General features: G+C 33.3%; 1 protein-coding gene across 1 annotated transcript in view; it reads right to left on the bottom strand.

Moving 5' to 3' along the window:
- LOC108776940 (uncharacterized) overlaps window positions 1-17,195 on the bottom strand; it is a gene marked incomplete at its 5' end in the record, with an annotated part of 43,929 nt that overhangs the window by 7,579 nt on the left and 19,155 nt on the right. The window contains 2 exons of the mRNA XM_018543694.1: window positions 2,989-3,263; window positions 5,946-6,065. Of these exons, the coding sequence (XP_018399196.1) occupies window positions 2,989-3,263; window positions 5,946-6,065 (395 nt within the window). The remainder of the gene's footprint in view (window positions 1-2,988; window positions 3,264-5,945; window positions 6,066-17,195) is intronic.

Here is a 17,195-nt window from a genome sequence, read left to right on the forward strand (position 1 = left end):
CGTCGAACTTAAAACGCAACTCTAATCAACTACCGTAGTAATATCACAATTATTTTTTTGATGCATTTAGCATCTAAAATGGATCTTAATAATATTAAGAATCCCGGAAGCCGGGACGAAACGCCAACTCGTGATGTTCTTCACAATTCTTAATTTTCTTAGATTCAGATTTATTTCTACTTTAAATATTATAATTTAAGAATTTAATATATGTCTTTCAACATATTATTAAGATCCATTTTAGATGCTAAATGCATCAAAAAAATAATTGTGATATTACTACGGTAGTTGATTAGAGTTGCGTTTTAAGTTCGACGAACGTTCGACGCGCAATGGGGGGGTTACTACTTACGTAGTATATAATATTCACATTTTAACATATCTTATATATCGCACCAATAACAGCTGAAAGGACTCTCTATTAGCCTGTCTATTCTTGTTATTTGAACCTCTCGAGAGTCTTCTTTAATTGATTTGTTGATATTTTAAGGATTACAATTTTTATTTACATTAAAGACGTATACGTGTTGAAGTGTTACCAAAAATATAAAAATTTCATAGATTATATATTCTATTATTATGTCTGTGTAAAAATTTGAACACAATCCTCTTATCGGTTTAAAAGTTTTTTTTTTTATTTGTCTTGATTCTCATGTAAAATCGTGTTTCGTAATACTTATTCGTAAATTTATTAAGAAAATAGCATCACAAATTAAATAAAACTTTTTATGTTTACTAATAAAACTTTAATAAATGTACGTACAAAAGTTCGTTTGAATTCACTTACTCGTTTAAAAGTTATTTACCTAAAACTGCAGCAAAATATGATAATTGCGTTGTATAAGCTCAGTTGTTTCAAATAAAATTGCTTCAAATAAACTATGTGGTAATTTACCTATTGAATAAATAAAAGAATAAAAAAGTAAGAGCATAAGAGAGTAAAACAGTGAGCTGAAGTTTACCAAAAGGTGGAACAATCCAGCCTAGTTAAATGCTTTGTTTTTTGCACTTAGGGTTTATATACTATAACAAAATTTTTTGACTGATATACCTTTTTGAATGAATTTCTGACTAACATTTTTAAGTGATATATAGCTAAAACATCTTTAAATGTATTCCCCCATCTGAGAATGTTCTTTTCTAATGTGTATATATGTGTGTGTGCTTTATTCCCTAATTATATTTTATTTATCAGATACTCCAAACGATGATGATTTTATAAATATTTTTTTACGGGAAAGAAAATATAACAATTTATCTCAATGCTAATTGAGATGTATAATAATATCGATTTTTAAAGAGAGGTGTAATATTTCGTATATAATATAGTTAAAATTTATACACTTGATTTTTCAGGTTGAAACTGGTTAATTGCAAATATTTTATAGATCATGTGGATCTCAAACAACAGGAAATTTACCGTATTTATTCTGAAATTATATGTGCGCATGAATACGACGTTTAATTTGATATAAATGTTGATGAACACAAGCGTTAAACTGTATTTATATTAAACGAACACGAATTGTATTCTTGACAAAGGAACGATGGTGTTTAATGAAATTGCCAATACCACCGACGCGAAATATCACAATTGCAGAAATATGTGAAAATATGCGTAAGTGCGTAATTTAATAATCCATAATTGTTGCAAGAGCTTAATATAAAACTGGTATAGAAGGCTACTGCGATGCGCGCACCCGAGCGTGTAGCTTTATGAAATTGGCAAATTTGTATGCATTGAATGAAATATACATCCATCAGTAGGTATTATGAAGACTTGACGGGCTATACCTCGCATAACTTGCGATCTTAATTTGAATGACAGATTCCTTCGACTTCGCAGTCGATTTTCCCTCCTGTCATTGTAACTGAGATTTGTTCAATTTATAAAATTTTCATATCTCTCATAATTCCGAACTTCTGGAGCTCTTGAAAGCTGTGGAAATAAACATCACAAATAAAAGTCATTATTATTCAATATTTACATAAATAACATTTTTTCCATAAAATTGCTGCGACGCTGTCATGATTTTCGTTTACACAAATGTAAGCGAATACCTGCAAGAAAAAAAAAATACTATAGAACGACCGTGCTCTTTTGGTGCAGCAATTGAAATGCAATACGCGTACGGGAGCACGTCGAGGAATACTACTTGTACATGCAGTACCCTATGATGGAACAGCGCCATTTTGGTGATCTCTATTGTATTGTACAAGTGCTCGTAAAATCGTTCTAGAGATTTGCGAGCAAAAACGGTCGGTAATAAATGATAAGAGAACGAGAAGAGTCGAGATATACCGAGGACACCGTTTATCTAAAATCACAATGCAGTTGGAACAATATGCGTTCTACGATCGATATGAATTTATTTATATCCCCGAATAGAGAGGGACTTAAATCTTCGACGATCGGGAACATTTATCGTTCTTCTATTATCTATATAATCGTAATAGATATTCCTGAAAGATACCACATAACAGATTACTATTGGCGAGACAGGATAAAGAAGCGTGTCCGTCCAAGTCGTTGATTTATAAGGGTATCGTCTCCATGCTGCAAATAGCAAATGCAAATTTCTTAGAGCAAATTTACTTTGCTTTCACGATAATGTTAGATATCCGTAAAGGATATATATAATTTTACTCGCTGCGAGCGAGTTAGTTCAGTCTGGGTTAAACATGTGAATATTGCATTGGTATTAGAACATCAAATATTGTTTCGAATATTCGCTTGATCATAATTATTACGAGCGCGGAATCTTTTCTGAAAATAGCGAAAATTGAATAATATTGAACGCTGAAGTATCTGACAAACATAATACGTTGAAATTTGAGGAAATTGATTTTAGTTCTCTCTCCATAACGGTTCGCACGAATATTTTATGCCGATGAGACGCACGCTTTTAACGTGGCTGAAATATCGGGTCGAAGGACGAGCGAGAATTGAAAATCGGTGCAAGAAAACGTCTCCTAAATTTAATCTACCTTGAAGAAGGCTGCTGATGACCAGGGTCCAACAACGACGTTTCCGTATTGTCCTTCGTTGCGCTCTCGAGACTGCTCTGCCTCCTTGAATCCTGGTCCTCGGACTTGTCGTCCTGATTTGGCTTCAGAAAGGACTCCCGGTCGCCTTCGGTACTCTCGTCCTTGGAGTTCCTTCGAGGATCCTGTTGGCGATTCGTTGACGCGAGAGGTAAATTATCTGCACTGCGAACCTTACGGCACAATTTGGACGTGGACCCATGGCGTCGCAGAAATTCCTGAAATCACAAGGCGTCGAACGTGCTCAGAGCGGATGGGATGACGCTTTTAAGTTTCCTCTTTTTAACAGAATTATAGACTTCTCGTCGATATTTTTTCACTTTGTGCGCCATTTACAGTTAGTGTAATACGAGTGTAATGTGGTAGCATAAAATAGTGATAAAACAGTAGTATAAGTAGAAAAGGAAAAAGAGTATAACGTTTATAAAATTGAAGGGTGTAACGTTTCTCGAGAGAAATATATTTACCAGTAAACACCAACTAAACGTAATATATTATCAATTCCATATACAGCATAAATTATTCCAGCAACATTATAGTAACATCGCAAACGTTACTGCAAGGGATAATTTCGTATTCGACAATATAAATGTAATAAGTATAATATATGTATTATACATAACAGTTATATCATTCAGTGTGAAATTATAACATTGATGTTACTTTGAATTAATTGATGTTTACTGGATTATTATTTATTGTAAATGTGTGCTGTGTGTGTGTGTTTGTGTTTGCTTGTCCTCCTTCATGCATGAGACTATAGCTTCGATTTTCGAAATACGGATTAAAAAACTGCGAATGGCGACGCAGTACTTCGGAATGTACTTTTTTGCGAGATGATCGATTTTATGTCACGAACGCAACGAAGCGAATTCGGGCTGATCAATCCGCGAATTCTCGTGGGTGTTTCAGAGATCGCAGGAATGATATAACATACCGATATATAATGCAAGAAGAGCACCGAGGTATTAATTTATACATTTGTCTTGTAAATTTGTGATTTGTCAGAAATTGGCAACGATTGATTATCCGGACAATTTAGTCTGTCAATTCCGCGTGCTGTAGCAAAGAATACGCTGAATGCAACAAATCGCGTGTGCAATATCGACCTTGAAGAACACCAAGCAAAGAACCTTGTATTATTAACGATATTACTGTGCTAGTACTGTGCCAATTGCGAGCCAATTCTCGTTAGTAATACTGTGCCAATTGTGACGGCAGAGTGTCCCAGTATAATGTGTGTGTGAATATAAATACAAATTTTATACGTATTTATATAATAGATATATATAATATACAAAGTGTGTATACGACAAATAGTATAAGATATAGACATTCAGTGCCGACTTAGAATGAGAAAAACCCGATTTGGAAATGTAATACACACATCGTTCATGCGGCGAAAATGAATTTGTCCATTTCCTTACAAGTAATCCACGAACATATCGATCATCCGATGCACTACACTTCGCCACAGACTACCTTGAACTTTGACGTTTGAGGTATCTCTTTCGCACGAACTCTTTCGTGTTCATTATTTATTGAAATAACTGTCGCACTGAGGGATATGGTTATTCCCTTCAACTTGGTTGCGTTAAGTTAACAATATATGCCGAAACGCGCAATCTGAAACTATAACAATCGTGTAACAATCGTGCAAAATGGGAGGGCAATGTCGACGGGTGATTGTTCAACGATATGTGGAGAGAGGTGCAATTTTTGGAGCGTATAGCTCGTCGCGGTGATCACGATTAATAGTCTGCGAGCTGTTGTTGCGGTAAAATAATCAATTATCGGAAGATCGCGCGATGTTTGTTCTTGTAAAAAAAATATCGAATGAAATTAATATAAATTTTTGCTTCATTTTTATCTCGTCAGGTTTAATTTAAAAAAAAAACGTAGGCACTATTTACCATTTACAATTTACGTTATCTCATAATTTTTTAAAATTTACATATCTTTTTTTGCCATTTAGATTAAATTGAAATGTTAGACTGAAAATGAATTGTAAAATTATAAATTTATATATTTCGTTATTATTATAATATATTGTCTTAGTGTATCTTATTCTTAAGAATGTATCAGGTGTATTGCTTCTGCAAAAAATAACTGGAACTAAAAACTTATATTTTCTATATAAAAATAAATATTATACATATATATATATATCATATATATATATATAAAATAGTTTAATAAAATTAATATTTATATTAAAAAGTTTTATAGTTAATTTTCTCATTTTATCTTAATTAATTTTGAAAACGTATCTATTTCTAATTTAAAAAAATTATTTTTTATTCAAGTTTTAATCCTCACAAGATTCTTTGTATCACGTTCAGATATATAATATATAAACAACTTATAATTTTTTTATTTTGTTAAAAAATACGTGTAACACACATTCTTAATAATAGTCCCAATATGCATCGTGTATCGTATCGTCAATGTCATGTTAGGTATAATGAACCAGCTTGAGTTCCATAGGATACGCTGTACATATTCAAATTTCGACAATTTACTTCTCAATAATTCTATTTCTCGATCATCGATCGAGTATCAATCAAAACGTAATTTCGAGGAGAGTTATTACAGAGAATCATTGTAACAATTTGTAACGTGTAGTTAAAGCTAAACGCTATCCTTGGAACTCGCCCACCGATCCCACTGATTTCCGATTTCAATCTTCCCGATTGCTATAATCGGAAACTGCAGGTCTCATATGGGCCGGCACGATTAACGCGGCCGCTACGCGACGGACTTACGTCCGCTCCACCTCCGGAGAAGGTCGCGGCGAAATCGCGCCAGTCGATCGATCGGGTAGGTTCGAGGACGCGGCTGTCCACCTCACGTAATCCATCGATCTCGCTGTGTGGATTTTTCCCGGCACGATTACTTACCTGCGATAGGAAGCCGGCCACGTCGATGGCACTGTTGACGCGCGGCCTCGAGGTTCTCGGCCAGCCTAAAGCTCCGCCGCTGTCTAAGGAGTCCACGTGATGGCTCGACCAGTGCAGATGCTGGAAATTTCAGTCGTTTCTGATCACGTTATCAGAACGAGAGAGAAAGCGCGATCGACCGCGGTGATAATTGCAGTCGAACGCGACCTCTCGAGAAGCGTGACTTTTTAATGCACGTGGGATCTACGTGATAAGAAAAGTTGAAAGGCCGACGGGGGCGAGCGAATGAGGGTGCCGTGTCGTGAACAAAATTGCAGAGACGAGAGTGAACTGCAGGATGCACCAGAGGTCTCGCGATTTCTCTTGCTCGTAAATCTTTGTGAATCGTGAATTCCTAGTCTGAACTTTTATAGATTAAATAGAGAAAAAATAATATTTACAATTTCTTCACACCATAACTAAATAACTCTCTCTCTCTCTCTCTTTGAATAAAATTCTTCCTTAAATCCGCATTAAACGGAAAGGCGCATTACATTTTATTTAAAATAAAGTTTTAGTTTCATAATAAAATATTTATAATTTTAAGTTATTTAAAAATATTTAATTCCGAGAGGAATATATCATCATATCAAGAGACATGAGATCAAATTTTGTTGAGTTGAAAAGTTACTTATTCTTAATCTCATGTCAGTGAGTCATAAGTTACAATTTAAAGTTTGCTATGTTAAATTCATATCTATCTTGACATTAATTTATATAATGTCTTTTATAAAGTAAATTATGAAATTTTTTAACGGGGTAAGCGCGGTACTTCTGGGGCAACCGGCACAACAACGACGTGATGATGATTACAATATGAAAATGCCGCGCTTTTTATTCAGGGAAAAGAAACGCGATTTACCGCGGCAAAATGACAGAACAAATATCCTCGTAATGTAGCACCTTCATCCCACTGCCCCTTTCTTATTTACGTTCTACTTCTCTCGAACAACTGGGACAAGAGCACGTCTCTAGATTTTGCAATCTACGTCACTACGCGTACACCATCTATATCCATCGATTTATGATGGGGAAAGAATTTAAACCTCGCAATTAGGGATAGGTGCTAGCATATATAACGGCGTAAAAACGCGCTTCTCAAATTTATTAATAAATATGGACTAAATATCTCACATAACGATCATGTCGTTTCCATAGAGACTCAGAGGCTCTGATGTTCGGGCTATGAAAATACTTACACGTCAAAGTTCATCGTATATTCGAACACGCTAATCAAATTTGGAGGCGATTCGAGAATCAGTTCGGACGAAATGGCGATTTCCATAAAATCGATAACGGAGCCATTAATCTTACCTTGCAGATATACTCGTACGTTTTTTTTATAAAATCAAATGGATTTTCAATAAATAATACAACATGATAATTGTGTGATTTTCGCTACAATGCAATTGACAGGGTCGTATAATTCTTAAAAAGTATATATAACGAGCATTTATTTTAATATAAAATTATTAAAAGTGAAAATTGTTAATTTTAATCGGCATCTGTTAATTCGAGAATCTGTTTCATTTATCTCATTTCTATTAAAACTTTTCTCAATTAAAGCACACACCGAAAGCGCGAAATAAACTGAATAACGTTTTATTTAAATATCATTGGATTGATTAGATTAATATATTTTCCAATTAAAAATAAGATATGTTGAATTAAAAAAAAAAAAACAAACTTTAAAAGGCAAAAAAATTTTTTACTGGAAAAAAAATATTCCGTGACCTGTGCTCTTTTCTCGCAGACTGTGCCAATTACATTAGCGATGCAAGCTATTTTCACGTTCTTGTTCTCCATGAAAAATATTTCTGGAGCACACTTTCGTCCGAATTTTCGCATCGCCAGTTTGACAGCGTAATTTGCGCTGTCGTATCGCGGAAGTAACAAAGCATTCTTTACGCGAGAAATCCTCGGGAGCCAGTGTTTCTTTGCAACGTACATCATTCGTTCTCTTAATAACGCGAATTTTTATGCGCGATACGACAAGCTGCTCCGGTTTTACTTAATAAAAGCATTTCGAGTTGTAAGCGATCTTCATGAGTCGATAATCATGATGAAAAGCATTGTATGCGCTATATAGGGCATCATCTTAAGATTCCTGTTCATTCATTACTACTGGAGGGAGAAGCATACAATAAAAATTTTTCTAAATTATATTTAGATAAAAATATTTTTCAATAAAACATTTCCGATTAATAGAATAGAAATATACTGGAGGCTATCTTCTTATTTGAAGATAAAATTACAAAATAATATTTATTTCTATATTAATTTGACATACTTGAAAAATAGCTTACTTTGTTTTTAGTTATGCATAATTTATTGTCGGAGATATGGTTGTTTATTAATAAAATAAAAAGAAAATTTTTTTATATAATTTACAAAATAATAAATATTTTCTCAATCAATCCTAAGTTATCTTTATTGAAATATGTTTCTATAAATACAACATATTTTGCAAAAATATTAATTTTTATTTTCTCGCTTTTAACGTCATAATCTGAGATAGTAGTGGACTGTAATGATGAGTAAACAAGAGCCTTAATTTTGAACGGCGGTTACTTGTTTTAACCTGCCATTAGTGCGAGGAGGTGCAAATAATATTCAAAGCTGATCTAACGACGTCAGTTCATCCTCTGCGGTACAAACTGTCTCTTGTTTAAATTTCAATAAGAGTGCAATATTGATCTTTGCTTTGGAAACAAGCGTAATCATAAAACACGACAAAATAGTGAAAACAAAATGAACTCTGCACTTGACAGCAAGTGAACGCAACATATAACGATAACACAAGTGGTACGAAATAATGTCGTGAAACTCGCAGCGGAAGGCGACAGTCAAACGACACAAAATAGCAGTGCCCTACCTCGTTGCACCAATAGCAGTGACTTTTTCACGCATAATCGCTAATACACGATTCAAGCGATTGGCACTATAAACTCCTGTGCATGAAATCTTCGGTATTGTGCTTGAAGAGTGCCATATATATTTAAAGAGGTAATTGAGGTGGGGCTGAGTTTTTAAGCGGCTCGAAGCGATTGAGAGGCGGTGATCTGCTTTCAAACCAAGCTGCTGGGAGTGTCGTTCAACGAAAAGGGAATTTGTTGGAAATAGATCGATCGGACGGAGATCCGGAACAAAGACGGTGTCCTCTTCGTGCGATGAGTAACTTCGGCGCGTATTTTTTTTTTTTTTCCGGCGATTCTAATTTCTAACGCTTCAGATGTGGCATTTGTTACTTTCGCACATGATATGATGATCCGATATACATTATCATCGTTTTCGAGTCGCGATAAACATGAGATTTGCATCTGTCTGCATTCAAAAGCGAGAGATGGTTAAAGATATGTTCTTTAAAAAGCGCTCCTCCTAAATTATTTACAGACTGCTGGGAAACTTATCGGAAGATTTCTGCGCTTCAGCGTAGTTTGAGTAGAAAACCCGTAAACTGTGCAGTATTAACTCGCAACTACCATAACGACATCAACTCCACCGCAGATATTTCATAAAGTGTTCAGGAAGGATGCGTACTTTTCCCAGTACTGACCTTTTCAGCTCCTCCATAATTTATCACTTTTCTAGTTATCATAAGAAAAAATTAATAAAATGACTTATAAATTAAGTCGTTGACAAAATGAAATGAAATAAGTAAAATATAAAGCGAACATTTCAATCTGTCAACGTTAATTGTCAATTATTAATATGAAATATAGTTATGTTTATCTCATATTTAATCTTTAGTAGTTGAGAGTTAAACCTTTTTATGTGTGTTTATTACAATATTATATAAGAAGTGCATAAAATGTTGGGGCGATCGTCGTATATTTGTGATTTTAAAAATGAAGCTCAAGATTAACCCGCCTTTAATGTGCCCCAGAAAATATTTAGCGTTAACACGATGGAACGTATTTCATCGACTGTTTGAGCCGTGATTAATTTTTGCCTCTCACCGATTCCGCGAATCTGTGTGAATTGCACGGAGAGACGAGCGAAATAGAATGCATTAAAGTAGCTGGAAGCATCGAGTGTCAATGGAACATAAATCTAAATCCACGATCGTGCGCGGAAAAGTTTTCATTTTAATGTCAGAATATTATCTATATGATCATAAAAATTTTCTACCCTGCGCCACCATCCTACATTAACCCGGAAATAGACGTGGACCGTTACTTTTTTTATGACGCAAATGATCGTGTAACATTTTACAGCTCATTTATAAATAGTTAATCTTGTGTGATGAGCGATAGTTTACTCTTAGTTATCATCAGAAACGTAAAATAAATTTTTTCAGTCAACTAGAAAAATTCTACAATCAGAATTGAAATCGGTTGATTATGTTTTCATACGTTTCAAATTAGAGCGAAAAGTGACACGCGCTTCCACGATTTGCGGAATTAAGACGTAAATTAAATTTTCCGCAATTATTTCTGTATCAAATGAGATGATTTCTCTTTCTCGCATCGTGAACTGAATCTCTTTGCTCAACAAACCGTTTTTCGTCTAACTTTGAAAATTATACAGAATAATTATGCATAAATTTAATTAAATTTTCAACAATGAATAAAGTCGTATAAAATAAAATAAATTTTTAAGTAAACAAATATCTATCAAAGCGCGTGCAATAAAGAAAATTATATACCTATACATATAGTGTACAGAATTACTCTGATTTCTCGAGGGAATGAAAACAACGTTAAAATCTTTCTCTTTGTTACAATTATACTGATATGATGCTTCCGTGCATCATGACCTGAAAGCTTCCATTTCCTTTTACATATTTCGAAGTAGGTACAGTGTTACAGACACGCCACTGTATAATACATAGGCGTCGTACATACGTACTTTAATTAAATGTATTGTGTAGAGACATCTTCAGCAAATACATCCATAGAGGTATCGTAATTATTCAAGGCTAACAGACAACGCCAAGCATTAATTGACAGCCATCTGGTACGCATAATATCTCAAGCTTCAAATTGATAATTATACCACGTCACGCGCGCGCGTTAAAGATTAATCTCGAAACTTCAAGTATATTCTTTTTGAAATATAAATATATCTAAAACGCAACAGGCGGTCAATGTAGACCAGCTCACTAATTGCGGAGTTTGCTTCTCTAATAAGTAGACCGATTCGAATCGGTGGTGTTTGTTCCGCTCTAAACCGCGACATCGGAAGTACCTGCATGTAACGCTTAATATTATTTTAGTAATGGAAGCATACATCGAGTTATCCGAGCTATTCGTTCTGTGTTAACACGTATTCGTAGTATCAAAATACATTTCAAAAATGTTTTGAAAACTGCAGTGTCATCAAGATGTATTAGCAATACTTCAATAACTGACATTTTTTTTGACGATCAATCATGATAGATGTATTTAATGCCTGGCGTATGGATATGAAAAATTCATTATTTAATATCATATAACATTTATGACGCTTAGTATATATAAAATTAAGATAAAAAAATCGAAATGGAACGTTAAAAAACACGCTCCACAACAAATCCACGTTTTTATTATATAAAAGGAAAACAGCCCCGTTTTTATTTATTAACAATGCCCGTCAACAATTTCATGTAACACACTGTTTGTGCTTGTGTCAGCTTACCAGCATACAATTTTTTACAGTAGTTAGATAAAAAATAAACTGTCAGGTGCTCTCCAATTTTTTGTAAAATATAGAGGTTTCTCTCCGTGCAATCCTGCGGGCTTCGCTTGCCAGTCACTTTCCGTGACCGAACTCCACTTTGTGCAGTATTTGCGAGATAATAAATCGTCGACGCGAGAGGAGATCTACGTACGAAGGATTAAAACGTTCCAGGAAGCTTTCCTTGGTTACGGATTTAAGTGAAATGGGTCATGTTAAAATCGACCACGAGTTCCTGTAACATTTATTCAATCAGCCGCCGGCTAGAGTTTACGTTATGCAATTTAATTAGCTCGCGCCGATGGAGGGTGGAGATTCAATCAGGTTCACTGCGTCTCTGTATATCTCGACAGTCTCTCGTCTCCGACAGGACTTCGTGATTCCAGCCAGATTCGGGTCAGCGTGCTATTAGCCTCTGAAGTCTCGGTTGACTTCGAGACAGGATAAATTTAGCGACAGCAAGATACACCCGCAATCTTGAGCTAGCAAGTCCGCGACGGGTTTACGTGTACGAATTGTGAGCGAGTGTTTATGTTGTGTGAACTTTCCGTGTGTGAGAGTTGACCTGACTGTTGTGTGACGTGATGCGCGAGTGAGGCACACAGGACGTCTTCCATTTTCTCTTAGCTTTCCAAAGAATGAGCTAAGAGAATTTTAGCGTTTCTTTGTATATAATAAGATGATATCAATCGCGAAATCACACAAACTAATTCACTTATCACTCACTTATTAATACTGACAAAATAAATAAATATTACTATACTCGTATTATTGCTATATTGATCGTGAAGTTAGATAAACTAAGATTTATCGTGAGGGGGATTATAAAATTTTTGCGGAAAAGAACACTTCCAGTAAAATGTTTATTATATTGTTAATTGAAGATTAATGCTATATAAAAAAAAACTTTTTATAAATATTGATAATTTTTAGATTTTATAAAAAAATTAAGTCTAAGAAAGTGTAAAAAGTAATTTTATTAAAAATTACAAATAATTCTATAAACATTGATTTTCTTTATTTTGTCACGATATTTTAAGGAAATACATACAATAAGGTTTTTTTTTAATACGCGTCTTAATAATATTATAAATTTAACTTCAAAAAATCTAAAATAATTTTTGTTCCAAGTTTAAAATTAATAAAATTATTATGATTTTTCAAAAAATGGTTCTTCAATTGATATTTCTAAAGAAACATTTTTTTTATTTATTATATGTTCGAAGTTTAATCAACAATAAGAGAAGGCAGTTTCAAAAAATTTGTTTGATTTTCATTAAATTGTGGCAAAATGAAATAGAAATAAACAAAAATACTTAACAACTACTTTTCTTTTATTATTTATAACTTTGAATAATCTTTTTCTATACGAATTTTTGTCACAAAATCTTCAAAGATTTATAAATCTCTAAAATTTATAAAAATTGTTGTACTTTTAATTCTTATTTTACGGGAAGTTTCTTTTTCTGCGCACAAAGATCCCATAATTCCTTACAATAATTCAATTAATTCGCGGTCATTAACTGTATACTCTAAATACATGAATATTGCTTGAATAGATACTTTATAAGAATATTAGAATATTGTTTAACAAATATTTATTAAATATCACTAAATATCATTTTCTGTTCATTTATATGAGCGGTAAATATTTAAAATCTTTTTGGATCAAGTTTTTTATTTAGATACTAAATCTTATTCTTATCTAATTCTTATTAAAATTAAGTCTTTTATGTTAACAGATGCTATATCATGTATCCAAACTCTGTATATACAGAGGCTAATCTATAGATACGTATATACAAGAATAATACAAGTATAATATACTAAACATGTAATGAACGCTAGATCGAGTGGACTGATAACTTCCTTTTAACTACAATTAACCCCTTTTTCTCTTCACAAAAGAACTCCCATGACAAGACTTGCCAACTCTAAAGCGTCCCTCTTTTCCTCTTTATGCATTTTCATAAGATGTATGTACATGCGCTCCAAAGCGGTCACACAAAGCGCTTTCTCATTACAGCGGTGAGCTCAAAGTCAATAGCAGCTTTCTGAGTTACACAAGTTGACCAGAACCTTCACGTCAAAGCTTTCTGTTCCGGAAGAAACAGAGCTCATTTGTGGTCGACAAAGTATATCAAAGTAGAAATCGTTTTAACTTAAGAGGACTTCATTAAAACTCGGAGCACAGTAAAATAGTTACATGTTATTTCTTAGCATAGTTTCTTGCAAAATTGCTACCCTTTTTCTTTTCTCTTTAATTACATATTTATTATGTATTTTTAATCAATTCAGAGGAATCACAAAGATTTGGTAATATGAATGAAATAAATAAAATTTTTGAAAAGGCTATCATTTTAAGTGACGCTATTTTTAATGCTTGTATAAGTTTGCGTTATTGTACATTGTTTTATTTCAATTGATTCTCTCTAGAAGAAAAGTTTAATCGAAAACACAACTTTCCGACTAACAAGTTTTTAAATCAATGAAATAAATAACATTTTGTTATTAATTTCATACGTATTGCGCATTTTTATATAGATGCGGTATAATTTCTTTAAAAATAAAAACTTTTACTTTTTTTTTAACGCACACCATAAGATGTACAATTCGAACGTGTTCCTTTTCCACGAAATTTATCTCGAGTTTCTGTACCCTATATCTTATCAGCAATAATCAATAAAACGATATCCACACGGAAGTTGGCAAGCCTCGACTCACCGGCAAGAAATACGCTTTCATCTCATGAGACGATATCTTGGCCCTTTTATTTTTTGCTTTGATCTGTTATTGATTGCAAGAACGGAAATGGAAGGAACGTGTATATGCAGTAATGAGATTACTTAGCAAACTAATTTTTATCGCGTAACACACACATACACACGTACATACACATACACATATGTACATATAGATTATGATTTCTATGAAATCTATCTTCATTAATTTAATATCAATCATAGTGTCATGATTAAAATGAAATAAAATATTATAATATTTGTTAGACTCTCTAAGATTAAATCCAACATAAATAAAATGTTTATGTTTTTGTTAGTACGTAAGTTACATATTCGTAAGTGCTAAAATACAATTTGCATACAATTAGAATGTACTTATATACGTATCTAAAACGAAGTTAAAGTTAAATGTAAATTTGTATGTTGATGTTTCAACTTTGTATTTGAGTTCTCTTTAATGCGACAATTATAAGTGATAAACCGAAGTAAATATGGAAGAGAGAATCGAATGTGATTTCTTGTTCTTCTCCCTTCAGTTAAAACTACGGATTTACATTTTGCTTTAACTTTGTTTGGTGTATGTGTTTTCTAACTGTATGCAAATTGTACTTTATCATTTAATTTATGAATACGTACTAACTATCGCGAAGGTTTACATAAGCATTTCAATTGTAATATCATATAACTTTTGCATGGATGAGAAAGTAAAACTCGAAACATTCGCATTAATTAATCTCCACATTATGATATAATGTTTACTTATTGTATTTTTAAAAATTTATAGAAAAGATAAAAGGTACAACGTAAAATAATTCGCTAATAATTACACGATTAAAAGTTGATTCAATGATGTTAAGAAACGCATTCTTTCTATTCGCGCAAATTGCTTGTTAGTAACTAAACTTGTGCCAATTTTTTTTTCTTAAAAACGAAAATATTGCTAACAGTTAATTATTTTACAATAAAGATTCTTATAATAAAATAATTATACAACCTAATAGAAGATTACTAACATGATAAGATTTCTAATAGAAGATAGTAAATATAGTAGAAATATAAAGAGATATAATGTGAAATGATCGTAGTAGAATGATATGCGTAAAAAAAGTAGTCGTTTATATTATGTAAAAAAAACTACAATTTATAAAATTTGAACTATTGCAGAAATTACTAACGTATTACTAGCATAAAATTATAAACACATTATATCTTATACAGTAAAAAATAATTTATTTCTTTATAATTAAGAAGCTTGTTTCTATATAATTTTCATTTAAAATCGCCTTATAGCAAATTATAAGTAAAGAGAAAAATTATTTTCTTTTTATTTTAAATTTTCTGTAGCTTCACGGATAGTAACTGTAAATATGAAAAATAAAATAAAAATAGAAATCTACTATCTTAAATAATTACAATCATATTCTAAGAGACAAGTAAGAGTCTCATAAATTCTTAAGACGGAGAGTTTATTAATGATAAGATAGATCCTAAAACATTTTTCCCGTCCGACGCCAAAACAAAAATGATGAAGTACGAGTGGGATTCAAAAGTGAGACAAGAAGATATATAGACAGAGAGATGGGGTAAGTCACACAGACACAAAAGAAATAAATGTGTGAGGGTGAAAGAGAGATAGTAGTAGAAAGAGAGGGTGAGAGCCTCGGTGCAGCCGAGGTTTCTCTCCAGCATGTATAGGTAGGGCCACAAGAAGATAAAATTGAGATTTTAAGACATGTACCGATGGTCACGCGATGTCCGCCCTGTGGAGTAGAGCGAATTGGCAGCCGCAGTCCCGGGGCTCTCGGGCTCTTCTGGGGTACTGAAAGCACTGCTCCAGGACGCAGCAGCCCCCGCCCCCGCACTGCATCACCATATCCGACAATGTGGTCATTACCTTCCGTCGTTTTCGTTCGTCGGTTTCGTGCGTTATCGCATTATTCGTTTTTTTATCATTGTCATCATTGGTCGTTTTTTTTTTTTTTCGGATTAAAAAATTTTGTTTTCGTAGCCGTGTAAGTTGCCAAACGTGACGCGTGAGGGGGTGGTCGGGGGAGAGGGCACACACACGTAGCGCAGAACAGTGTGGGAGAGTACCGGTAATTGCACGTGACGCCAGCCAATATTCGCGAATTTTCGTGCAGTCAATCCGAAGAAACGACGTGGAGACAGAAGAGAGGAACAGAAGAGATCAACAGAATTAAAAATTGCGTTAATTGAGATTATCAATTATTAAGTCTTACTGACTACAGCTACGTAATATATATGCGACTAACATGGACTGTACGAGGAATGTGGATGCTACGCTAAAGAAATACGCTAATAAGCTTCATTATTCCGTTCGACTTCTTGCTACAGGGTTTTCTAACGCTACGCTCTTCAACTAGCTGGAGTTTAACACTTAACGTAAGAAGAAGAAAGACTTATCGATCGTCAATTTTATCGCTGTGCATCATCTGTTGTTATAAGATATATATATCGCATTATACAATATGATACGTATATAAATCACATTTGTTTAATTTGATATTATAAAAAAATGTAGACAAGGCTGCACAATAAAAACTTCATTAATAATTTCATCCTATAAAATCAATTAATCGTGATAATATACTTAATCAACTAATCGTACAAATATATTTAATAAATTAACCCATGTCTAAATCGTTTAAGGATTTGCAGCGTTAAATTGAGGATGTAAATCTTTCTCTCTGCGCAGTTAACTTTCACATACGCGGCAGCATATATTCAAATTTTAATATCAAGCTAATTAAAACTATTCCGGAAATATTTTCAAAGCTTCCAACAGACCTGT

This window comes from Cyphomyrmex costatus, unplaced genomic scaffold (assembly GCF_001594065.2).
Source record: "Cyphomyrmex costatus isolate MS0001 unplaced genomic scaffold, Ccosl1.0 scaffold398, whole genome shotgun sequence".
Lineage (NCBI taxonomy): Eukaryota > Metazoa > Arthropoda > Insecta > Hymenoptera > Formicidae > Cyphomyrmex > Cyphomyrmex costatus.